General features: G+C 38.2%; 1 protein-coding gene across 6 annotated transcripts in view; it reads left to right on the forward strand.

Moving 5' to 3' along the window:
* The window catches only part of NR6A1 (nuclear receptor subfamily 6 group A member 1), a 217,502-nt gene that overhangs the window by 36,310 nt on the left and 153,633 nt on the right, over positions 1-27,559 (forward strand). For 3 of the 6 annotated variants that reach the window (XM_087419108.1, XM_087419103.1, XM_087419104.1), the window contains exon 3: positions 7,428-7,472. The exons of the other annotated variants lie outside the window; for them this stretch is intronic. In XM_087419108.1, coding sequence (XP_087275234.1) covers positions 7,428-7,472 — 45 coding nt within the window. The remainder of the gene's footprint in view (positions 1-7,427; positions 7,473-27,559) is intronic. 6 annotated transcript variants of the gene reach the window in all.

Genomic DNA, 27,559 nt, shown 5'->3' on the forward strand with positions numbered 1-27,559 from the left:
AGGCCCCAATGTCTCCCCTACTCCCCGAATTCCTGGTAGGAAAGCCTGCTCGTACTTGCTTATTTTTAAACAGGAAAGACCATTGTTGCTGATTTCTCGTTGTGCTCAGCAGTGGTTGTAGACAGCACATTTGGGAGAACAGGTGGGATGTGTTGAAATTGGATGAGGAAAGACTGACTTAGTCCAATTCAAATGGCCTTTTTTTTTTTTTTTTTTTCACCTTTTCTGTGATAGAGCAGATGGGTAGCTATGCTTAAAATATGGGCAGCTGTTCACACTCTGGCTGCCTGCCTATGATTCCTGGGCTTCCTAGAGTCCAATGTTATGGCACAGGTTCAGGCTAAGTTCATTTCTACAAGAAGCATCTCTGTACCCTGACCATTAGCATAAGCTAGGGACAAGGGCAGTCAAAGGTCAAGAGAAGTTCAAAACAGCATAACCTTTCTTTGCTTCTGTTTCCAAATAACCCCAGTCTGCCCTGCTCCCCGAGTTTTTTCCTCAGCCATCATGTTTACCGTGTAGTTGTAAAACTCAAGAGAACAAGGACTGACTTGATACAAGGGAAGTTAGAGAATAGAAGTCATTGTTGCTTAAAACAGGAGAAATAATTGATTTATGTTTGGGGGCCAATTAGGCTATAAAACAGGAACAGTAAAGGGACCTGTGACTTCAGGACAGCTACTTGCTGTGATTTCTGTCCCACAGACAAGGGGCTCCCCAATAAAGGCTGTCAGCTTTCTAGGCTAAATTATTAATTCCTTTCATGCCTCTCAGGGATTGTAAACAGCACATAATACAGGAAAACAATTGATACTGTTCAGTTATTGGCCAGATAGAGGGTCAGAGGGTAAATAGTTGGATTAGCAACAGCTGTTCTTTCTCCCCAGTTAGACTTTTGTCCCTTATTACCTATTTCAGCAAAGCCATGCCTGAGTTGTTGGCCTCTAAATAGTTAAATCAATTTCTCTTCTTCTAAAGTAATCCTACAAATGATTAGAGAATGATAAACATTGACCAAAATTGAAAATACTCATATTTTAATTTCGTTTCCAAAGTTGAAGATGAGCATTCTTTTTGATATGTGCAAGGTTTGGCGTTCAAAGGGTATTGTCCTAAGGAAAGTAACTACTTGAAGTTAGGTTAGAAGCTTTTTAGCTGTTTTTACCAACTGCTTGTGAATCTTGGTGCAGCTTGATTGAAAGAAAAAAATTGCCTTTGTTTAACCTGATAGTTAGATAATGCATGTTCACTGTGGAAAACAGTAAAAGAAAAATAAAAACACCCCTGATCCCACCACCTGGAAATAACCGTTGTTTCTTATTTGAGAATGTGTCCTTCGAGGTTGTCTCTGAGCTTATTTTTTACATAGTTAGGAACCGTACTATATATACAATTTTGTATCCTGCCGCCCCCGCATTACATTGAGAGCATTGTCCCACGCTATGAAACGTTTTTCATAAATATTTTTAATGGCAGGATGATATTTCATTGTAAGTGAATAAGTTTACCATGATTTATGTAACCGTTCTCCTATTGTTGGGCATTTAGATTGCTTCCAGTTTTTTCTACATTATAAATTATGCTACAGTGAACGTGTTTTTGTATAATTTTTTTGTCTGCATTTCAGATGAGCCCTTTAGCTTTTTATATAAGCCAAAACTCTTCTGAATTGAGAGAGTGGACTCTGGCTCAAGATTGCTTGGGTTCAACTTGGCTTCAATATTTATTAGTTCTGTAATCTTGGCTAAGTTATTTAACCTCTCTGTGCCTCAATGTTCTCATCTGTAAAATGAGGACAATAAAAAATTATTCGTACTTCACAGGGCTGTTGTAAAGATTAAATGAAGTCATATATGGAAATGCTTGGTAGTTGGTAAACACTTAATATTAAGTGTATGCTATTCTAGGCTATGTATGATAATGCTGAAATTCTCAGTCTCTCTCTACTAATGGGCTCTTGTAGCTGCACTTTATTCAGTTAAACTAGCCTGTTTCTTTTTTTTTTTTTAATTTTATTTATTTATTTTTTCCCCCAAAGCCCCAGTAGATAGTTGTATGTCATAGCTGCACATCCTTCTAGTTGCTGTATGTGGGACGCGCCTCAGCATGGCTGGAGAAGCGGTGCGTCGGTGCGCACCCGGGATCCGAACCCGTGCCGCCAGCAGCGGAGCGCGCGCACTTAACCGCTAAGCCACGGGGCCGGCCCTAGCCTGTGTTTCTAAATGATACAAAGATAAATCATTCCAGATGTTAGCGGGTGTAAGTTACTGCTTCACATAAATAGTTCCCTCAGAGGAGCAGAGCTTGTATACTGCTGACCACTTTGTTCAAGACTGTTCTTTACCATTTGGTTGAGTGTTAGGGTGTTTTGAGCCCCTTCCCCCAACCAGTAGCAGGTAACCTCCCAAACGACCATCTGCCAACCCATTTATTTAACCTCTTAGGAAACTAAAGAAGTTAACCTTCTGCTTATTTAAAACAAATACTCAGATTATGCACTTTCTCTTTGGTCAGTAGCAATGTCTTATAGAGAGCATTCTGAGGAGAAAATTTGTACAATTAAAAACTTGACCATTACCATGTTAAAACACTGCATACTTAGGATTCTTGCTGACTCAGACTTTAAAATATATGTTTGTGTATGTGTGTGTGTATATATATATATATATATTTTTTTTTTTTCCTACTGATCAAGGACCTAGATAAATGAGCATTTTAAAAGAGACTTGAAAGTTAAATTAATCTTTACCCTCTCTTGCCATACTGATAGATGCCCACCAATCAGGGATCCATGGGTGATGATGGGATGAACAGGCAAGATAGAAAACAGCTTCAGAATAAGACAACCTCACACCACTAGCTTGATCTGGCTTTGCATTTGTCTGTCAAGTGTTTTGGGATCCCAAGGAGACTCTTTGTGGATCCTTCAAGGTATAGCTGATGAATATACATCTCAACTAGAGTACCCGTATGTTCTATCCAAAATTCCAATATTCTGTACCATGTCCTAATGATTCCATTCCTAGCTGTCAAACTATATGTCACAATTTTTGATCTCAGAAAACAGTTCATATAAGCCCAAGTGTGGTCTGTAGAGAATGAACTTACAACTGCATGTTAGAGATCAAGGAAAGAAAGGAAGGAAAGAAAATTAACATTTGTTGGGTATTCCTTATGTGCCAGACGCTTTGCATATATTCAGTAGGAATGAGAAGGGTTATATCATAAAATATCTAATTTTAAGTTTTACTTCATAATACCTAGTGCATTATTCTTTTCTTCTTCCCCACTTCTCTTTTTCTCTTTGATGTGTGTGCCAAGCTAAGACACAGTTTCTGCCCTCAGGGGACTCTGGTTTAGTCAGGAAGACAGACACAAAACTTGAGGATATGTGACTTTTACTACATAATAATAGTAATGATAACTAATATTTATTACACACTAAATGCTTCGCATGCATTTTTCATTAAGCACTCATAAAATCTGTTTAAAAAGATACTATCCCTGTCTTACAGGTGAGAACGCTGAGGCCTAGAGAGGTTAAATGACCCACCCTAAAGGACATAGTGGAGAAGTATCTGAGACTTCAGAGCCACTATTTTATTTTATTTTTTATTTATTTGTTTGTTTGTTTGTTTGTTTATTTATTTATTTATTTTGTGAGGAAGATCAGCCCTGAGCTAACATCCATGCTAATCCTCCTCTTTTTTTTGCTGAGGAAGACCGGCTCTGAGCTAACATCTATTGCCAATCCTCCTCCTTTTTTTCCCCCAAAGCCCCAGTAGATAGTTATATGTCATAGTTGCACATCCTTCTAGTTGCTGTATGTGGGACGCGGCCTCAGCATGGCCGGAGAAGCGGTGCCTCGGTGCACGCCCGGGATCTGAACCCGGGCCGCCAGTAGTGGAGTGTGTGCACTTAACCGCTAAGCCACGGGGCCGGCCCCAGAGCCACTGTTTTAACTAATTTTCTGTCCCATCTCTAGCTCTCTTCATTGTGACAAGTCTCAAATGCTAATGGAAGAATTTAAGGCAGTATCATAATTTATAACATATATAACAGGGCTTTTTGTGTACAGAAGAATAAAGACTATTTTCTAAGTGTCATTTGGGCTCTTTTGTGTGTACTAGAATGATTTTGGACACAAAGTAGAATAATTCACTGTGAAATAGATTCGTTCCCGAAGAGATTTCTTCTGTGGCTCAGGTTCACGATTATTCCACTATTTATCAGATAGGTTCTTTCCTGAAACAGATGAATGTAAGTTTACAAATCTCTCTTGTTTTCCCCTTTATGTCACCTTTCCTCCACAACTTTGTAGTGATGTAGGTGTTTTGCGTTCATAACAGTTCCAAGAGCCTGCTTCCAAAGCTTCAGCTGAATCTGCTAGATCACTGCGAGACCAAGTCTCCTGGATGTGGCCTTTTGCTGGGGAGTTCCCTTCTGATAAGGATTCTTTTGAACAGAGTGGGGGTGGGATGAGATCCAGAGCTTAGGCTGTGCTCTCATCCCCTTGACCTCTGCCCCTATTTCAGAGTTTATACTGACTTGGTAGGGACTCCCTATGGAGCCAAGAGTTTAGGACTTGTTTACAATTGATGAAAAGATAGTTGCACTCAAAGAGTGTGGTTGGGTCCTTGGATAGTCCTGGATCTCTGCCATTATCTCCAGTGGGTGCAGGGAATGCCTGAGTATCTGGGTCTGGAGATGTGTAGCGGGTGACTAAGAAGGAATGAGAAGAAACTCTGAAGCTAGATAGGTTGTTGAAATGGTTCTTTCTATGGGAGCAGTGTTGCAGTAACATTTTGAGAGCATGTGTTTTATTCATTTTAAAAAGGCTGGAAGTGGTTGTTTAAATTCAATATATGATAATGTGTGGGAATTCTTCTCTTCCTTTTTTGATGTCTCACCAAAGGGAAAATTTACTGTGTTTGGCAAATGTATCAAGTAGTGGAGGAAAACCCTAGATTATTAAAGCCGCCCTCTTCAAAGTTAGGTGTGATTTTATGAATTAATATTTTCTCTAAAAATTTTGTGGTGCTCTAAGGATGCTGAGGAGAGTATAGCAACTCAGTCCCAAATGAGTCTTCATATGCCTTTTCTGGCACACTTTGGTCAACTAAGACCCCTCTTGAACGTCTATACCTGAAGTTTCATATCTTTTTTTTTTTCCCCACTGTTTGTCTTAGATATGAATCTGAGAAAACAGATAAGCATCTTTCTTTGAAGGGTGCTGGCAGTCACTGTGAACCAAAATTGAATAAATACCTCCTCTGTTGGTAAGCGTAGGAAAAGATAGACTGCATGAATAATAAGATTCCAAGTGAAAATACAGTGTTATATCTTTTTCACCTTAGCACAAAATTCCATGTGCTAAATGTAGTCTGGCGTATAGATGTATTTTGTTTGACTAACCAATCAGATGTTTAAATAAGAGCATATTAGTTGTCAACATTAAAACCTGCACAAGTTTCATAAACGTTTGAATTTCTGGCCTTCTTGATAAATTAGAAGGTCTAGCCCTGGGCCTGAAGTTCTGCGTGGCGTCTGTTGGCTGGAACAGTGTAGTGGCTGCCCTCTCTATGGGATCATGCACTCTCAGGTTTCTCACAAACCCAGATGGCTCCTCCTTCATCCATTCATGTTTCCTGCCAGTCTTCTGTAGGCATTTGGGTTTGCAACTCCTACATTAAAGAGTGATAATTGTAAGTGCAGAGGAAGATGTGAATGGGAACTCCTGTGAGTGTACTTTAATATATTGTCTGTCAGAACTGAAAATATGCACTTTATTTTTGCAGATTTAGCAGTTTGAAATTTAAAAATGTAAAATTGCATATTTAGCAATTCATATGTCTAGGTATTTATCCTGTAAGAAATGACAGGTATGCAAAATGTATATTCACAGATACTGATTTCAGCATTTATAATAGCACAAGCATTGGAAGCTCAGAAGTTGAATAGGGGACTAGTTAAATGGATTGTGGTTGTCCATGCAATGGAATACTGTGGAATAGTTAAGGAGAAGGCAGATTTTAGTTCGGAAGAATATACACTGAACTGTTTGTTAACAGTGGTATCTTTGGGCAAATGGGATCACAGGGTAACTTTCATCGTTTCTGTTTTAATTATTTAAAAAAGGCTGTTGTCTTAAGAAAAAAGATACGTATTTAAAAAAACTCCAGCTTTCACTTTATTTATTTATTTATTTATTTTTTTTCCCCCCAAAGCCCCAGTAGATAGTTGTATGTCATAGCTGCACATCCTTCTAGTTGCTGTATGTGGGACTCGGCCTCAGGATGGACGGAGAAGTGGTGCCTCGGTGCGCGCTCGGGATCCGAACCCGGGCCACCAGCATTGGAGCGCGTGCACTTAACCCCCAAGCCACAGGGCCGGCCCCAGCTTTCACTTTAGCTGCCAAGTTTCCAAGGCTATTCTGCCAAATTGAGCCACCCAGGCTCTAGCTTCCCACTTAGATCACAGATTTTACATTCAGAGTTCTCTTATCTTGAAGTTGCTCTAAGGAAGGGGAATTAATGTCCTCAAGTAGCAGGAACCATCTCAAAGCCCAAGAACAGGGTAAAAGCCTAGAGCGGCATTTTCAGGCTTCTACTTGTGGCTCTTCACTAATCAAACTGTCAGGACTGGCCTCTTTTTCAGTGTCAGGCTTGACACTACCGTACTATTGGGAATGGAGGGAGCCTTAGTAGCTTCTCATGAGTTGTGCTGTCCTCACAGTTTCAGGATTATGTTGCTGAAAGTGACCCTAATGGAAGATAGTAGGGTGCAGTGGAAAAAACACGAGTGAGAGTTTGCATCTTGGCTTTTTCCATTTCCTTTCTGAGTGACCATAGGCAACCTGTGGAGCATAAAACAGCAATAATCTCTGTGAGGAGTTGTTTTAAAAAATAAGTGAGATTGGACCGGCCCCGTGGCTTAGCGGTTAAGTGTGAGCGCTCCACTACTGGAGGCCCAGGTTCGGATCCCGGGCGCGCACCGACACACCACTTCTCCGGCCACGCTGAGGCGGCATCCCGCATACAGCAACTAGAAGGATGTGCAACTATCTACTGGGGCTTTGGGGGAAAAAAAAACAGGAGGATTGGCAACAGATGTTAGCTCAGAGCTGGTCTTCCTCAGCAAAAAGAGGAGGATTAGTATGGATGTTAGCTCAGGGCTGATCTTCCTCACAAAAAAATAAAATAAAAAAATAAGTGAGATAATATATGGGAATTGCCCAGCATTTAGCTGCTCTTGCCATTCTTGTGTGCTTCTCCTTCGCTGAAATACATGACGGAGGGTTTCTAACTTTTTTGGTTAATATTTAGTGAGCACTTACTGTATGCTAATGGTTTAAAAACATTATCTCATTTATTCTTTCTGGCAACTCTATGAGGTTGTTCTCAACTCTTGTTCTCCCCATTTTTCAGATGAGGAAACTGACAGTTTAACACTTGGCCAAGGTCACACAGCTGGTAAGTGGCAGAGCAGGAGCCTGTGTGATTCCAAAGTCTCAATGTACTTTTTTTCTTTTTAAAATAGTGGTGTGATTTACATACAATGAAATGCAGAGATAATAAGTGTGTATGGTTCAAGCAGTTTTCACAAATGCATGTACCCTTGTAATCCATGTTCCGTGACGATACAGAACATTGCTATCTCTTTAGAAAATTCCCTTATGCTTTTTCTCAGTCGAACCCGCTCTTCTACCCCAAGAAGCAATAACTTCTGATTTCTGTCGTGATAGCTTAGTTTTGCCTGCTCTAAAATGTCATATAAATGAAGTCATACATGTGCTCTTTTGTGTCTAGCGTTTTTCAAAAGCATAATGTTTGAGGTGCATCCATGTTGTTGCAGGTGTTAGTAGTTCATTTCTTTTTGCTGTTGAGTAGTATTCCATTGACTGTATCACAGTTTATCTATTCGCCTGTTGGTTCCTGGGCTGTTTCAAGTTTTTGGTTATTATCGATAAAGCAGCTATGAAAATTCTTATACAACGTTTTTGTGGATATATGTATGTTTTTATTTCTCTTAGACATATGTCTAGGAATTGATAGGTCACATGGTAGATGTATGTTAAACTTTTTATGAAATTACCAAACAATTTTCCAAATTGTTTATACATTTTACAGTTCCAGTAGTTTGTGAGGTCCAGTTCTTTCACATCCTTGTAAGCATTTTGTATTAACTTTTAAATTTTGGTCATTCTAGTGACCATGTAATGGGACTGATGTGGTTTTAATTTGCATTTCCCTGATGACTAATTATGTTGATCACCTTTTCACACCCTTATTGGCCATTCGTATATCATCTTTTAGAAGTGCCTTTTAATTTTTTTATTTTTTTTTAAATTTTATTTATTTATTTTTTCCCCCCAAAGCCCCAGTAGATAGCTGTATGTCATAGTTGCACATCCTTCTAGTTGCTGTATGTGGGACGCGGCCTCAGCATGGCCGGAGAAGCGGTGCGTCGGTGCACGCCCGGGATCCGAACCCGGGCTGCCAGCAGCGGAGCACGCGCACTTAACCACTAAGCCACGGGGCCGGCCCAGAAGTGTCTTTTTAAAGTCTTTTGACAATTAAAAAAAATCATGTTCTTTGCCCTATTATTGAGTTGTGGATATTTTTTTACTTTGATACTTTATCAGATACATGTGTTGTGAATATTTTCTCTCAGTCTATGGCTTTCTGATCTACTTTATTAACGTGTTTTTTGATTAGCAGAAGTTTTACATTTTTATGAAGTCCAGTTTATTAGTTTTTTTCTTTTATGATTAATGCTTCCTGTGTCCTCTCCAAGAAATCTTGGCCTAACCTGAGGTTGCAAAGGTATTCTTCTATGTTTTCTACTAGAAACTTTATGGTTTTAGCTTTTACATTTATGTAAAAGTCTATAACCCATTTCAAATTAATTTTTTTGTGTGGTATGAGATAGGAATCAAGGTCTTTTTATATGAATATTCATTTGTTCTGGCACCATTTATTGAAAAGACTTTCCTCATTGAAATTTTGATGCACTTTCTGAAAAATAATTTGATCTTTATATGTGTGAGTCTATTTATAGACTGTATTCTATTCCATTAATCTTTTCACCAATACTGCAATGTCTTGAATACTATAGTTTTATAATAAATCTTGAAATCAAGTAGTATTAGTCTTCCAACTCCATTCTTCATTTTCAAAGTTGTTTTGGCTATTTTGGCTATTCTAGGGTTTTGTTTTCTTTTCATTTCCTTACACATTTTAAAGATTTTATTTATTTATTTATTTCCCCCCCAAAGCCCCAGTAGATAGTTGTATGTCATAGCTGCACATCCTTCTAGTTGCTGTATGTGGGATGCCGCCTCAGCATGGCCGGAGAAGCAGTGCGTCGGTGCGCGCCCGGGATCCAAACCCAGGCCGCCAGCAGCGGAGTGCGCGCACTTAACCACTAAGCCACAGGGCCGGCCCTACTTATACATTTTAGAATCAGCTTGTCAATTATTATTATTATTATTATTATTATTTTACATAAAAGCCTACTGAGATTTTGAGTGGATTGCATTGATCCTATCAATTTGGGGAGAGTTGTCGTTTTAGAATTGAGTCTTCTAATTTATGAATTCACTGTATCTTTCCACTTATTTAGAACTTTTTTTTCTTAGCAATGTTTTTAGATTAGTGTTGAGATCTTGTATATACATCTTTCTTTAAACTTATCCCTAAATATTATGTTTTTTAATGTTATAGTAAATGGTATTATTTTATTTTATTATTTATTTATTTATTTATTTATTTCCCAAAGCCCCAGTAGATAGTTGTATGTCATAGTTGCACATCCTTCTAGTTGCTCTATGTGGGACGCAGCCTCAGCATGGTTGGAGAAGAGGTGCGTGCCCGGGATCTGAACCCGGGCCGCCAGTAGCGGAGCCCGCGCACTTAACCGCTAAGCCATGGGGCCGGCCCTAAATGGTATTATTTTAAAATTTTTATTTTCTGGTTTGTTGCTAGTATATAGAAATGCAATTGATTTTTGTATATTGAGTTTGTATTGTATGTACAACATTGTTAAATTTGTTTACTAGTTCTAGTTAACTTTTAAAAATAAATTTTATGTGTGTATCTGTGAATACAGACAATTTTACTTCTTCCTCTTTGATGTTTATGACTTTTGTTTATCACTCTTACCTTATTGTATTGGCTAAGATTTCTAGTCCAATAGCAGATAAAAAATAGTGAGATGACATTGTTGTCTTGTTTTTGATCTTAGGGGGAAAGAGTTCAATATTTTACTATCAAGTATGATGTTAGCTATAGGTTTTTTTTCTCTTTTAACTTTTATTATTTTTAAAAATTGTGGTAAAATACACATAACATAACATTTACCATCTTAAGCATTTTTTAAGTGTACAGCTTAGTGCCATTAAGTACATTAATATTGTTGCGCAACCATCGCCGTCATCCATCCACAGAACTCTTTTCATCTTGCAAAACTGCAACTCTGTACCATTAACAATATCTCCCTGTTACCTCAGCCTCTGGCAACCACCATTCTACTTTCTGTCTCAATGATTTGACTGCTCTAGATATCTCACATAAGTGGAATCATACAGTATTGGTCCTTTTGTGCCTGGCTTCTTTCACTTAGCATAATGTTATCAAGATTCATCCATATTGTAGCATGTGTCAGAATTTCCTTCCTTTTTAAGGCTGAATAATAGTCCATTGTCTGTGTTTACCACATTTTGTCTATTTATTCGTCTGTTAATAGGCATTTGGGTTGCTTCCACCTGCTGGTTATTGTGAATAATGCTGCTGTGAATATGAGTGTACAGATCTCTCTTCAAGTCCTTATTTTCAGTTGTTTTGGGTATATACCCAGAATTGGAATTTCTGGATCATATGGTAATTCTATTTTTAAATTTTTGAGGAACCACCGTACTGTTATTCACAGTGTGTGTACCATTTTGTATTCCCACTAACAGTGCACAAGGGTTCTAATTTTTCTGCATTCTCACCAACACATGCTATTTTCTGTTTTTGATAGTAGCCATCCTCATGGGTGTGAGATGATATCTCGTTGCGGTTTATTTATTTATTTTTACCCCGAAAGCCCCAGTAGATAGTTGTATGTCATAGTTGCACATCCTTCTAGTTGCTGTATGTGGGACTCGGCCTCAGCATGGCTGGAGAAGTGGTGCGTCGGTGTGCGCCCGGGATCCGAACCCGGGCCACCAGCAGCGGAGCACGCACACTTAACCGCTAAGCCATGGGGCCGGCCCCCTTGTTGTGGTTTTGTTTGCATTTCCCTAATGATTTAATGATGTTGGACATCTTTTCATATGCTTGTTGGCCATTCATATATCTTCTTTGGGGAAATGCCCATTAAAGTCCTGTGTCCTTATTTTAATCGTTTTTTTTTTTTGAGTTGTAAGAGTTCTTTATATATTCTGGAGACTAACTCCTTATCAGATATATGATTTACAAATATATTCTTCCGTTCCATGGATTGCCTTTTCACTCTGTTGATTGTGACCTTTTATACGCAGAAGTTTTTAATTTTGATGTAGTACAGTTTACTTATTTTTTTGTTGTTGCTGCCTGTGCCTTTGGTGTCATATCCTAGAAATCATTGCCAAATCCAACGTCATGAAGCTTTTCCTCTATGTTTTCTTCTACAAGTTTTATAGTTTTAGGTCTTACATTTAGATCTTTGATCTATTTTGAGGTAATTTTTGTTGATATGGTATAAGATAAGGTTCACATACATTCTTTTGCATGTCCATATTCAATTTTTTTTTTTTTTGTGAGGAAGATCAGCCCTGAGCTAACATCCATGCCAGTCCTCCTCTTTTTGCTGAGCAAGACCAGTGCTGAGCTAACATCTATTACCAATCTTCCTCCTTTTTTACCCTTTTTCTCCCCAAAGCCCCAGTAGATAGTTGTATGTTGTAGTTGTACATCCTGCTAGTTGCTGTATGTGGGACGCCGCCTCAGCATGGCCAGACAAGTGGTGCATTGGTGCGTGCCCGGGATCCGAACCTGGGCCACCAGTAGCGGAGTGCGCACACTTAACCGCTAAGCCACGGGCCTGGCCCCTCCATATTCAATTTTGCCATCACTATTTGTTGAAAAGATTGTTCTTACCCTCATTGAATGGTCTTGGCAACTTTGTTAAAAATCATTGACCATATATATGAAGGTTTATTTTAGGGCTCTCTATTCTATTCCATTTGTCTATATGTTTGTCTTTATGCCGTCACCACACTGTTTTGATTACAGTAGCTTTGTTGTAAGTTTTGAAATCAGGAGGCTATATGTTTTTTATAGATGCCTGTTATCAGCTTGAGGACATTCCCTTGTATTCCTAATTTGCTGTTATTATCATGAATGGTGTCAAATTTTTCAAATACTACTTCTGCATCTATTTAGATATTTAGACTGTTAATATGGTGAATTACACTGATTGATTTTTGAAGGTTGAACCAGCCTTGCAATCCTGGGGTAAGCCTCATATGGTCATGATGTATTACCACTTTTATGTATTGCTGAATTCAACTTGGTAATATTTTGTTGTGGATTTTTGTGATTATGTTCATAAGAGTCAAAGCCTATATTCTTAACCTCAGTGCCATACTACCTCCAAAAGATTTTTAACTCAGTATTTTGGACACATTCCCTTTTATTTTATTTTTGTGACTCTTTATTAGTTTTTTGTTAGTCATAAACCAACGAACTGGTTTTCTAGATAGGTTTAGGAGCTCTCCTTCTGCTTCAAATTTGAAGCCTCCATCTAGTGGTCTCTTCTGGAAGCACAGAGGTGAGAACCTGTGATAATGCATTGGCATGTATTCCCATTTAGTCCACTAGGTGGCAACAGCCCCTCAATGAAGAGCCAAGAGCCAAGGAATCAGACTGAAAAATAGAAGAAAACAATGCTTGTAAAACTCATAATGAAACAATAGAAAACCAAGATTTTTCTGAAAAGTAATACTGCTGGGCCTCCAAATATGAGAGAAGGAATGAACCTTTAGCTCATTCTCAGAGCATGTATGAAAACTCTAATTAAAAATATATGGGAATCCATTTTGCTGCCTCCCTTCCCTTGTCTGTCACACTTCAGAATCTTGACGTATTCAGTGGCTATCCAGTCACTTTTCTTTGAATATTGGGGGGGATGGAGGGGTAAGGTGACAGAGCTGACCTTTAATGCAGAGGGATCTGAGTTTGGGGAGTGAGGGCAAGAAGGATGTGCTCTTATATCTAAGAACTGAAAATCTACTTCCAGGGAGACTACAGGAAGAGGCATTAGTGGCTCCATGCTGTCCCTTGGGTCTGAGATTCGTTGAGCATGAAGAAAGGAGCTTTTATGAATGTTATAGTCTAAGGTGTGGGTTTTCCTTATAAAAATGGAAATTAAGAGAACACAGATCTTCTTGGACAAGGAATTGTTTACAATAGTGGTGAAGGAAGAAGATCAGTTAAGGGGATGTGAGATTCTAAGAAGCCATAGGTAGAATTTATGTGACTGTGCAAATTAAAAGATAATGGGTGGGGTGAGTTTATAATGCTCTCTGAAGTAGTTGAGAAGAGAAAGAATTTGGGAGGACTAGGCTGGAAGCAATGTGACCTGGCAGCTTAGAGCAGCTTGGTTGGTTATGGCAGTGATGCCAACTTTTTAGACCTTAGCAGCTTAGGTGGGTCGACCTCAGCTGACTTATGCAGGACCTCATTATCTACTTAACCTGCCTGTTCTTGCTTTCTAGTTGAAAATAATTCATCGGCAATAGACTATTATGTACAAATAAATTTGGGGGAAGGATTATAAATGTGCTTTAGCAATTGAGGTATGGTTCATATTTGAAACATGACATACACATGTCAAAGTCTAATTATTGGAAATTTTAAAATAAGGATACTGTTGATGCAATACTTATCATTATACACAGCATATAGCAAACTAATTTGAAAATGATGACGTCGAATGAGCCATAATTGAAGATTAAAAAGCAAGAATAGCAGCAATAGAAAACTACCACTACTTCCCTCAACAGTAATAATGGAGTTCTTGTGAGAACTGCAAGATTTCCAAATGATTTTGTGTGTGTATTTGTAGTAGGATCTTTGCAACATTGCCACCTATTTTGTGGCAGTCAAGTTTCCTAGTAGAATACTAAAGAATCTCTTGTTAGTTTTAGTTTATTAACACTGAATTTTATTAACAGTCAGTTAACAAGTACTTATGGCCTTTATTCATAAGTAGAAATGAATTGAACATCAGTCACTCATAAAATGGGTGAATGTTGGATTAATTCATCAGGAGGATCCTCTGAGTTCATACCTGCAGAATCATGGGGCTAAAAGATTGGGAAGGAGGAGGAGAAGGTAGAAAAATAGCCACAGGCTAGCTGGGAGGCTCAGTGCAATGGGCCTTTGGAGCTAGGTGTGAAATAGAAAAAGGATGCTTCTTCTGTGACTTAAAGCAGAATCTCACCTTGTGTGTGTGTATGTGTGTGGTCACTGTGTATGCACAGATGTTTATAATAGTAGCTCTAATACTGTTGATAGAATTCCTACTCATCATGTGATCGGTCCTGTTGATGGCATTATTATTTGTTATGTGAATCCAACACCAAATGATTCTTCTAGGAATTGTTTTTCCTTATGTTGAATGGAGTAGATCTATGTAATTGAGAAGGAAATAAAATACTTTATGTAGTGATTTTGTGCTGGGACTTTTGTTGGTTTGTTTGGTATCTAGATTATTTAGCATCTCAGTTGTCCAGGAATCTGTCACGTAACTAAGATGCAACTAACTAGCCAAGCGCTAAACATAATTTTCATCTAAATAATCTTAACTGTGAAATGCAGTCTCTGTCTCTCTTTCTCTGTGAGAGGTTTTATTAGACAAAAATTTAAAATTAAGATGCCTTAATCACCCTTTCCCAATAGTCATGATAATTTTGGCCCTTAACTGTCTTTCACCAAAAATATATTAGTTTCTCTTTACTTAAGTTTGATAAATGTGATTTTTGACCAGTTAGTTTCAACCTCTGACCTTTGTTTTCTCTTTTGAAACAGCTGGGTAAAAGTACACAAAACAAATCTCATGAGCAACATTGGTAAATTAGGGGAAGTGGTCTTATAAATGCGGATGCAAGATCACAGGGTCATTTTCAAAGCTTCAAAAATACAATGGGACTAGAAACAAGTTTGGAAGAAACTGATGTTGATTGGGAGTTGGTATGGCTACTCACAAGTTAGTAGTGCTATCATGTGAAAAGAATACTACCCAGCAGGAATTACTGTTGATTAGTCTTGTTGGTATACTTGGTGCCATTCAAATCCTAAATATTAGTGATGTAATTTTTACCTAATGTTCAGAATGTACAAGTTTAATCAAGGTAATATAGAAAAGAACTACCTTTAGTGGGGCTTGCCGTGTGTCAGATGCTTTGCTAATAAGCACTTTATTCTCACCTTATATAATCCCCGTCACAATTTATGAGGTAGGTGGTGGTTCCCAGATGAGAAGCTAAGGCTAAAAGATTTTAAGACCATACTGCCTCTCATTGCCCTGTTCATCATAGCCAAAGAAAACTTCAGAGCTTAGAGAATATGATCTAGTCTTAGGGGGTTGTAGAGAAACTTGGCATAGCCAGAAGAACGTGAGTTGAACACAAGGAGCTCTATGGTGAAGAAGTAACTGGTCTAACTAGATTGTGAGTGATGCTGGCGCCTGGGAAATACAGACTGGAGCAAGGGAGGAAAACCAAGAGGTGTGGACTGAGGTAGTTCAATTGCGAGGAACAGACCCCTGCCCCCTTAAGCTAGTTTAAAGTGGGGACATTGGTGGAAAGTACAGGGTTTCTCTTGGGATGCAAGGATGGAGCATTCAATTGGATTTCATGAAGGATCAAGACCAGGATTTCTTTCCCATCTCTCTGTGGTCATATGGATTCTTATCTCTGCTTCTTTGGTGCCTCTGCTTCATATATTTCTCTTTTCCTTCAGACTGATATTCTTTGCTTCTGTGTCCATGATGGAAAATGACTGCCCCTGTTCTGCCCTGCTTTGTCATGTCTTTCCAGCACCCATGTGCAACACAGAGTAACTGAAGCATTTGTGTTCAAATTTTCAATGCTCAGGAAAGAGGATTAGCCCAGCTTCAATCAGGTATCCATTTGTCCTGTCAGGGGCTATGGCCCATTGACTATTTAGTGGAAATTGCAGGTGCATTATAAGGAGAATCTGAGTAGAGCAGACAAATTGTCTGACACGATAGCTTCAGTCAGGGAGCAGGTGGAATGGAGGTTGTGGAAACTCATCAAGTCTGGTATTTGAGGGAAAGTGCACCGATAGGGTGAATATAGGGGCATGTTTGCTTAGGAATTATTTGCAAGCCCTGGTGTGGGAGGGGATGGGGATCTGGCAAATGCAGTGAGAATCCAGGCATTAGGTGATGCTTGAAGTTTGGCAAGTGGAAGAGATGCTTTCAAACCACCCAGTTATTGGCTGGGAGTATAAGCATTAAAAATCAAAACTCCTGAGTCTTGGGATGGTAATGACCAGGTGGCCCAAGAGTTAAGCCTGGGCTAGTGAGCAAGGGACCCGTGGTAGACACCCAGACATGCTGATAGGCTTAACTACCAGGACCAGCTGTGGCTCTCAGTGTACTTCTTTGTGTAGGACCTATTTGAGAACCTACCTGATGACAAGATCTGAGGCTGTCCACCTACTCTTGCCCTAGCCATGATTGTCTCTGGGCCTGGTTCAGATTATATATACACGTAGAAGGTACTAGTGACTCTAGTAGGGCTTTTGGAAAATGGGAACTGAAAATAACTCTTGGATATTCAATTTTTTATATTGTTGCCTTCTGGAATTGAAAGTAATTCCAGTATTCCAGAATGACTTTATTCCTCTGCCTTCCTCAGGGAAGTTTTTCCTCCTAAGTGTATTTTGGGATTGAGTTGTATTTGAGCAGTTTAGGTGTTATGGCACTTGGGTCTAATTCCAGGAAAATAGATTTGATTTCAGACTGTCTATTTAGCTTCACCAAGGTTAGGATGTTATCACTTATGAGATTTATCACCTGCGGAGGAGATTCATTTCTGGCATGAGTGAGTGAGGTCAGCAATCCTATCCCCAAAAAGCAACTGTAAAGCAGGGCCAAACTGTCAAAAACAATCATAGGCTTATAACAAATTGAGAAGCATTTATTCATGAAAACCACTGAATTTTGGATAAGAACAGCACAAGTTTATAGTCTTACCCAGGGTTGCTCCCATTTTTTCCAGCTCTGGTAGTGTGGTAGTTCAAGGTGGGATAAGCCATGAAAACCAGCAGCTTCACTACTTCTGTGGGATGGGGCTCATTTGATTTGGAGTGTTGTCAGTTAAAAGAGATGATCTTGGTGGCAAGTGAAACAAGGAGAGCCAGAAACTCTCAAGGTTACAGTTCTGTTTGGGACAAACAGTGGAGCAGCAGACTAGATAGGGCTTTAACAGAGAAGTCTGGGAGGTGAGACAGCTACAGGGAGCTTGATAAGCTCTTCAGATATCCTGGGTTGACTGGTGTCTTTACACACACCAGAAACTGGTGCAAACCCATGCCATCCACACATCTCTGGCCAATGAAGAGGATATGTGAGAAAGCCCAGCAGAAAGTAAAAACTATAGCAGACTTGAAGGCCTAAAGTATGAGTGTGCCCCCCATCCCAACCACAGATCCATCAGCAGAGAGTAAAAGGGCTCAAGGTGGTTGAACACGACTTCTCATCGATCAGTAAGCTTTGCAGACAGAAAGGTGACCCCTGAAGCCAGGCTTCAAAATAAAAACAAGGGGAAAAACACACCTGAGCCATCAGGAACCACACACTTCAGGAGAGACAGGTTTCACAGATTTAGTCTGGGAAAGTTAGTAAAAGAAAAGGCTAAAAAAACCACCACCACCACAAACTTTAGTAGGGGAAAGTCAGAATCCGTAGTTGCCAACAGTACTTTTTTTTTAAATTAAAGTATAGTTGACATACAACATTATATTAGTTTCAGGTGTACAACATAGTGATTCGACATCTGTATACATTACGAAATGATCACCATGACAAGTCTAGTAACCATCTGTCACCATACAAAGTTATTACAATATTACTGACTGTATTGTCTATGTTGTACATTACATCTCCATGACTTATTTATTTCATAACTGGAAGTTTGTACCTCTTAATCCCTTTTACCTATATCACACATTCCTCACCCCTGATGACCACCATTTTCTTCTTTGTATCTGTGAGTTTGTTTCCGTTTTCAACAGTACATTATTTTAAATGTTCAGTATTCAACAAAAGAATTAGAAGACAAGTGGCAAAACAAAGTATGACCCATACTCAGGAAAAAAAAATCAGTAGAAAGTGTCTCTGAGTGACCCCAAATGTTAGATCTGGCACACACAGACCTCACAGCAGCTCTTATAGAGGGGCTGGCCCAGTGGCACAGTGGTTAAGTTTGTGCGCCCTGCTCTGGTGGCCCGGGGTTCGTGGGTTCGGATCCCGGGCACAGACCTACACACCACTTGTCAAGTCATGCTGTGGCAGCGTCCCACATATAAAATAGAGGAAGATTGGCACAGATGTTAGCTCAGGAACAATCTTCCTCAGGCAAAAAGAAGAAGGTTGGCAATAACTGTTAGCTCAGGGCCAGTCTTCCTCGCCAAGAAAAAAGCAGGTCTTACAGATATTTCAAAGAAATAAACCATGGAGGGACTCAACAACAGATTTAAGATGGTAGAAGAAAGAACTGGTGAAGTTGTAGATAGATCAGTAAAAATTATTTAAATGAAAAACAAGAGAGAAAAAAGATTGAAGAACAATGAACAAACCTCTGAGATCTGTGGGACAACATAAGTGTGTATGTAAGGAAATACGTATATAGAAGGAGAGGAGTAAGAGAAGGGAGCAGAAAATATTACAAGAAATCATAGCCAAAAACTTCCTGAATTTGATGATAAACATTAATCTACAGATCCAATAAGCTCGATGAACCCCAGACTATGATAAAAACATATCAAACTGTTGGAAGATAAAGAACAATCTTGAGGGCCGGCCTCGTGGCTTAGCGGTTAAGTGCGCGCGCTCCAGTACTGGCGGCCTGGGTTCGGATCCCGGGTGCGCACCGACACACCGCTTCTCCAGCCATGCTGAGGCAGCGTCCCACATACAGCAACTAGAAGGATGTGCAACTGTGACATACAACCATCTACTGGGGCTTTGGGGGGCGGGGGGAAAGGAGGAGGATTGGCAACAGATGTTAGCTCAAAGCCGGTCTTCCTCAGCAGAAAGAGGAGGATTAGCATGGATGTTAGCTCAGGGCTGATCTCCCTCACAAAAAAAAAAAAAGAAAAAAGAAAAATCTTGAAAGCAGCAAGGAAAAAATGACTCATCACATGCAAGTGAACAGCAATAGGATTTATGGCTGACTTATCAGAAATGATGGAAGACTGAAGGCAGTGGGACAACATATTCAAAATGTGGAAAGAAAAAATTTTTTACCAAGAATTACATATCTAGAAAACTGTTCTTCAAAAATGAAGGCAAAATAAAGACATTCTCACATAAGAAGAGAATTTCTTGGTAGCAGACTTGCCTTAAAATACTGAAGGAAGTCCTTAAGGCTGAAAGGAAGTGACACCAGGTAGTCACTCGAATCCATAAGAAGAAATGAAGAATATTGGAAATGGTAAATACAACTCTATATTTTTTCTCTTAATTTTTAAAAAAGATGTAACATTGTATAAAATTTTTGAAAAAGATGTAACATTGTATAAAGCAATAATTATAACTGTATTATTGAGTTTATAACACATAGGGTAATAAAAACGGGGAAATAGGAGATATATTGGAACAAGTTTCTATATTTCTTGGAATTTAATTAGAAATAGATTGTGATAAGTGAAGATGGATATTGTGATGCCTAGAGCAACCACAAAAAAAACAACAAAAAATACATAGTAAAAAAGTCGACAGACGGATTAAAATGGTACACTGAAAAATACTTCACACAAAAGAAGATATTAAAGGAGGAAGAGAGATTAAAAAAAAAGACATGAAACAAATAAAAACAAACATAGCGTATATAAATCCAACCATATCAATAATTATATTAAATTTGAATGGACTAACTGCTTGTTCAAAAGATAGGGATTGTCAGCCTGGATAAATAGGTGTAAGACCCAACTCTCTGTTGTCAAAGAGACATACCTGTATTCAAAGATGCAAATAGGTTGAGAGTAAAAAGATAGATCATGCAAACAGTAACCATAGGAGAGCTGGAGTGACTATATTAATATCACATAAAATATACTTTAAGACAAGAAATATTACCCGAGACAGAAGGACATTTCATAGGGACAGAGGGTCAATATGTGAGAAAAATATGACAACTATAAAAATATACCTAACAACAGAGCACCAAAATACATGAAGCAAAAACTGACAGAAATTAAAAGAGAAATAGACAGTTCAACAATAATGCTTGGGCCGGCCCTGTGGCTTGGTGGTTAAGTGCGCGCGCTGCGATGTTGGCGGCCCGGGTTCGGATCCCGGGTGCGCATTGAGGCACCACTTCTCTGTCCAGCCTGAGGCCGAGTCCCACATACAGCAACTAGAAGGGTGTGCAGCTGTGACATACAACTATCTACTGGGGCTTTGGGGGCAAAAAATCAATAAAATCTTTAAAAAAAAAAAAAAAAAAAACAATAATGCTTATAGATTTTAATACCCCACTGTCTTGATAGAAGAACTAGACAGAGAATTAGCAGGGATATAAAAGACTTAATCAACATTATCAATTAACAGAGCTCATATTTATTGAATACTCCATGCAGAATATACATTCTTTTCAAGTATACATGGAACAGTCTCTAAGAATATTCTGGGCCATAAAATAAGTCTCAATTATTTTTAAAGATTGAAATCATATAAAATATGTTCTGTGACCACAACAGAATTAGAGATCCATAACAGAAAGAAATCTAGGATATCTCAAAATATTTGCAATTAAACAGTATACTTATAAATAACCCATAGGTCAAAGAAGAAATCCCAAGGCAAATTTAAAACTTTTTTTTTAATTAACTCTTTTATTATTTATTTATTTGTGAGGAAGATTGGCCTTGGGCTAACATCTGTTGCCAGTCTTCCACTTTTTGCTGAGGAAGATTGGCTCTGAGTTAACATCTGTGCCCGTCTTCCTCTATTTTTTTTGTATGTGGGATGCTGCCACAGCATGGCTTGATGAGTGATGCATCGGTCCCCGCCTGGGATTCGAACCTGCAAACTCTGGGCTGCCAAAGCGGAGTGCATGAACTTAGCCACTGTGCCACCGTGCCGGCCCCTAAAAGCATTTTTGACTAAATGAAAATGAAAACACAACATATCAAAATTTATGGAATGCAGCTAAAGCAGTACTTTGAGGAAAATTTATAGCTTTTAAATTTATAACTGTATATTAGAAAATAAGGCAGGTCTCAAGCAATAAACTAGGATTCCACCTTAAGAAACTAGATAAAGAGCAAACTAAATGCAAAGCAAGCATAAGGAAGGAAATAATAAAGATTAGAATGGAAAACAGTGAAATAGAAAACAGAAAAACGAGAAAAATCAATGAAACCAAAAATTAGTTCTCTGAAGATGTTGTCAAAATTGACAAATTCCTCCCTAGACTGACCAAGAAAATAAAGAGTACACAAATTACCAAAATTAGGAATGAAAGAGAGGACATCATTACTCTATAGAAATTAAAAGGATGATAAGGAGTGTCATGAACAACTTTATCCCAACAAATTAGGCAACTTAGATGAAGTGGACAGATTCCTAGACACAAATTATTGAAACTGACTTGAGGAAATAGAATATATGAATAGACCTATAACAGTTAAAGACAATGAATTAGTAATTAAAAATCTTCCTACAGAGAGAATCCCAGGCCCAGTGGCTTCATTGGTGAATTCTACCAGACATTTAAAGAAGCAATAACACTAATCCTTCATGAACTCTTTCAGAAAGTAGAGGAGGAGAGAACACTTACCAACTCATTCTTTGAGGACGGTATTATCCTAATAACAAAGCCAGACAAAGATATTATAAGAAAACTGCAGACCAATATCCCTTATGAACACAGACTCAAAAATATTTAATAAAATATTAGCAAATCAAATTCAGTAACATAAAAAAATGGCTTATATACATGACAAATTGGGATTTATCTCGGATATGCAAGGTTGGATTAATGTGTAAAAATTAAAGTAACATACCAGGGGTTGGCAGACGTTCTCTTAAAAGTCTAGGTTGTAAATATTTTAGGCTTTCGAACCATACAGTTTCTGTTGGAACTACTTAACTCTGCTGTTGTACTGCAAAAACAGTCTTAGGCAATGTGTAAATAAATGGGCGTGACTCAGTTCCAGTAAAAGTTTATTTACAAAAATAGTTGGCCCATAGGTCATAACCTTTGTAATATACCATATTAATAAGATAAAGGTTAAAAAAAAACCCTACGTGATCATTTTAGTAGACACAGAAAATGGGCATTCGTGATAAAATCTCTCAACAACCTTAGAATAGAAGGCAACTTCCACAACTTAGTCTATGAAAAGCCTAAAGCTAATATAATACTTAACAGTGAAATATGAATAGTTTTACCCTAAGATTGGGAACAGGCAGGTAAGAATGTCCACTTTTACTACTTCTTTTCAACATTCACTGTAGATTCTAGCTAGTGCAATAAGCAGGGGAAAGGCATCAGTTTAGATATTTGGAAATTAAATATTTCTGATTTAGGAAAGGATTAAAACTTTCTTTATTCATAGGTGATGTAATCCTGTATATAATGCTAAGTAATTCACAAAAAAACAAAAACAGAACTAATTGAGTTTAGAAAGGTCACAGGGTAACAGATAAATATACAGAAGTCAATTGTACTTTTATATATTAGCAACAACCCAAAAACTGAGTTAGGAAACAATTCCATTCATGATTGCATCAAAAGAATAAAATACTTATGAATAAATTTAACAAAAGAAGTACAAGATTTGTGCACTAAAAACTATAAAATGTTGCTGAGAGAAGTTTAGAAAGACCTAAATAAATGAAGAAATGTTCTATGTTCATGGATTAAAAATCTAAATATTGTTAAGATGACAGTTCTCCTGAAATTGATGTATTGATTTCATGCAATCTGTACAAAAAAAAAAACTTGCAGACTTTTTTGGAGAAATTTAATCCTGTAATTTATGTAGAAATGCAGTGGACCTAAAATAGCCAGTAGAATTTTGAAAAAGAACAAAGTTGGAAGACTTACATTACAAAGTTTTGGAAATTACTGTAAAGTCACAATAATCAAGACAGTGTGATATTGGTGAAAGGATAGGTACTAGAACTGGATTTAGAGTTCTGAACAATATCCATACATGTGTGGTCAACTGATTTTTGATAAAGATGCCAAGACAATTCAGTGGGGGAAAGGATAGTTTTTTTCAACAAACAATGCTGGGAAAATTGAGTATCTGCGTGCAAAAAAATGAACTCAGACCCATAATTTACACAAGACACAAAAATTAACTCAAAATGGATCATACGCCTAAATCTAAAACTACAAAATGTCTCGAAGAATATCTTGTTGACCTTGTGTTAGGCAGCAACTTCCTAAACATGACACCGATGCACAAGCCATAAAAGAAAAATTTGATAAATCAGCCTCATTAAAATGTAAAACTTTTGTAGTTCACAAGACATAACTAAGAAAATGAAAAGACAATCTACAGATTGAGAGAAAATATTTGCATATCTGATATCTGATAAAGGAGTATCCAAAATATATAAAGAACTCTTACAACTCAATAAGAAGACAACTCAATTTTTAAAAATATTGTATAGTTCCACTGGTATAAAATACCTAGAATAGGCAAATTCATGGAGACAGTATAATAGAGGTTGCTAGGGGAGGTGGGGAATGCATAGTTATTATTTAATGGGTACAGAGTTTTTGTTTACAATTATGAAAAAGTTCTGGAAACGTAGTGGTGATGGTCGCACAACATTATGAATTTAATGCCACTGAATTGTACACTTAAAAATGGTTAAAATGGTAAATTTTGTGTTAAGTATATTTTACCACAATAAAAATAAAAATTTAAAACATGAGGCAAAAGGCTTGCATAGACATTTCATCACATGAAAAGGTGCTCAACATCATTAGTTATTAGGGAAATGCAAATTAAAATCACAATGAATATCCACTGCACACCTTCTGGAATGGCTAGAGTCAAAAAGACTGTAAAAATGTTCTAAAAAGTGTTGGTGAGCATGTAGGGAGACTGGAAACCTTGTGCACTGCTATGAGAATGTAGAATGGTACAGTCACTTTGGAAATCAGTTTGACAGTTTAATAAAAAGTTAAATGTAAATATATATATGATGCAGCATTTCCACTCCTAGGTATCTACCCAAGAGAAATAAAAACTTATGTCCACACAAAGACTTATTTGTGAATATTCATAGCAGCGTTATTTGTAATAGCCAAATGTCCATCAGCCGGGGAATGGATAAACAAAATGTAGAATATCCATATAATGGAATGCTATTCAGCAATAAAAAAGAATGAACTACTGATACATGCTACTTACAACATGGATAAACTTCAAAAACATTATGCTAAGTGAAAAGCCAAACTCAAAAGACTACATGTTGTTTGATTCCATTTATATGAAATGTCCAGAAAAGGTGAATTTATAGAGACAGAAAGCAGATCAGTGGTTGTTGGGGGCTAAGGGTAGGAGTGGAGATTGATTAGAAACAGTTTCAAGGGAAGTTTTTGGGGCGATGAAGTCTTCTAAAATTGGCTTGCAGTAATAGTTGCACAACTCTGTTAATGAGTGAATAAAAGTCATTGAATTGTACACTTACAACGATTAATTTTATGGTATATAAATTATGCCTAAATAAAGATGCAAAAATAAAAAAAAGTAGCTAAGATTGGTTGGAAGGAGGTAAAGAAGGAGACTTTTGGATAAAATGGTTTATCAGTCAGTTGATGCCCTATTGATGATTTCTGATGTCTCTCATTAGTCTTTGCCTTGGAAGCATATACCCTCCCTGCTCCCAAAGCCTTACCCTGTGCCCTGCCCCACTAACGAGTCCATTGGAAAGAACTTTCTCCTTGTTTGAGAGGACTGACTCAACTGTTTGGAGTGTGGCTCTGATGGACCATCTAGGCTGATGACATGTATATACAGAAAATTGCCTTCTTTCAGCTCCAGGTTATAGGTTAAGCCCAGCTAGACATCTTGCAAACATGTGCTACTGGTTGACAAGTAGGTGAGAGTTTAGGGAGTGAAAGAATCTTGTCTACTGAAAATGGAGAACCTATGGAATGGTACCATCAAAGACCAGGATGCTTTGAGCTGTACTGCTGTGTGCTGTTTATAGTGCACTTTTCACTGTGTTATTGCTGAGGCCTCACACCAATCCTGGGAGATAGGAGAGGTATCCTTAGTCCCCCTTTTACAGAGAAGTAAAGCTTACAGGGTGATTCACTTGTCCAAGGCCACATAACCATTGCAGAGCTGGACTGAAATTCAGGTTTTCTGACTCCATATCCCAAACCATTTCTTCTATGCTGTTTTGCCTCAAATAATTTACTGGGAAGAGGAGAGAAAGGGGCATGTGATTTTGATTGATTGTATGCATTTTCAGTAGATTTAGTCTGAAGAATAGGAGGGGAAGTTGGGCTACGGTGTAAGCTCAAAGGTTCTATAGCAAGTGTAATCAAGGTAGGTCTGTCAGATACTTGGTAGCTTTTAAATTATACCTGGCTTAGAACTGTAATTCATGGCACAGATGGAAACATAATTGTGCCAGAAATCATAAGGAAATTCATTTGACAAACATTTATTGAGTCTACTCCATGCCAGGCCCCTTCCCAAGATAGGGGATCACAAGCCAGTTGACTCTGATTGAGATACAGCCTGAGAGAACAAGAGTAGGCTGGAATTTCTTTCATCATTTTCATTCCCTGAGGCTGATGATGTGTCTGCCCTCCAGAGTGACCACTTTCACCATGGACCTGGAGCCTGTTAGTTTTACTATCCCTGCAGCTGTGCTTTCTAGGGGTCCCGTTTTTTGATAAAAATCATCTGTCTTCCTTTTCCACTGTGGATTCTTCCATCTGCTTTTCAGCCAAACATAGGTAAATCTTGCATCTAAAAGAAATCTTTGCTTTTAAAAAAAAAACATTTAAAAATAGTTTTTCTTAGTTGTTGAAATAGTTCATGCTTATTGCTAAACACCTGGAAGTCATAGATCTGAGTTATAAATAATAAACATAAAAATCACCTTTAATTTTACAACTTAGAGATTTCAGCTGTTACCATTTTTTCTTCCAGGCTGTTTGAACTTCCAGTCTGCTTTTTACTTCCTAACAGCTAGTACGTTGGCACATGTGCATGGGTAACTTGTCCAGGTTCACTTAGTTGATAAATAATGGAGCTGGAATTTTTACCCTCATTTAGCCCAAGCTCTTCACCACTACCTTTCTAGAAATCTATTTTCTTTTTTTAAGATTTTTATTTATTTATTTTTCCCCCCAAAGCCCCAGTAGATAGTTGTATGTCATAGTTGCACATCCTTCTAGTTGCTGTATGTGGGATGCAGCCTCAGCATGTCCGGAGAAGCGGTGCGTTGGTGCGTGCCCAGGATCTGAACCCGGGCCGCCAGCAGCGGAGCGCAGGCACTTAACCGCTAAGCCACGGGGCCGGCCCGTAGAAATCTATTTTCATCTATGACTTTCACTCCAAAATTATTCTTTCCAAGACTATCAATAATTTTTTTATTCCTACCTTCTTCTCTGGCCTTATCTGATGACCTCTTCTCCATCTTCTATGTGCTTTAGCCACACTTTCAGTTTTGTGAAAGCACTATGCCCCTTTGGCTTGTACACATGCCATGTGTTCCCTCTGCTTGGAATGCTTACCCCACCTGTATCACCCAGGTAATTACATTTACCCTTCAAGTCTTCACTTAAACGTCACTTCCCAAACCTTTCTTACCCATAAGACTGGATTGGTCTCTTCTGTTATTTTCTCCCATAGTACCTTGTTTTTCTCTTTTATAGAACTTTTCCCGCTTGGAATTATTTGTTCATTAGAATATGGTCTGCCATTTTCACTAGATACTTTTTGTTTCCTCCACGTCTCCTGACTTCTGTTGTAGTCCAGGTACATGGTGGGTGCCCAATAACTATTTGTTACCTATCTTTTTCTTTCTGAACTTAGCTCATTCACTCTCAGCTCCATGCTTGTAAATCACAAATGTGCATCCTCTGGTCAAAAAATGTACTCCTCTTTCTTCCAATTTGAAATTGCTCATTTCTTAGTGCGCTCCTGGCTCCTAATCTAGTCAAGAGAATTTGGCACCATTCTTTACTCCTTGCTATCTTTTCTTTTTGAGCTAGTTCCTTGGAAGGTGGATCTGGTCTATGGACCTGAAAAGATGACCACAATATTTTAAGTGAAAAAAGATTACAGAACAT

The sequence above is a fragment of the Ceratotherium simum genome, chromosome 29, assembly GCF_057802395.1.
Source record: "Ceratotherium simum simum isolate JZ-2026a chromosome 29, ASM5780239v1, whole genome shotgun sequence".
NCBI lineage: Eukaryota > Metazoa > Chordata > Mammalia > Perissodactyla > Rhinocerotidae > Ceratotherium > Ceratotherium simum.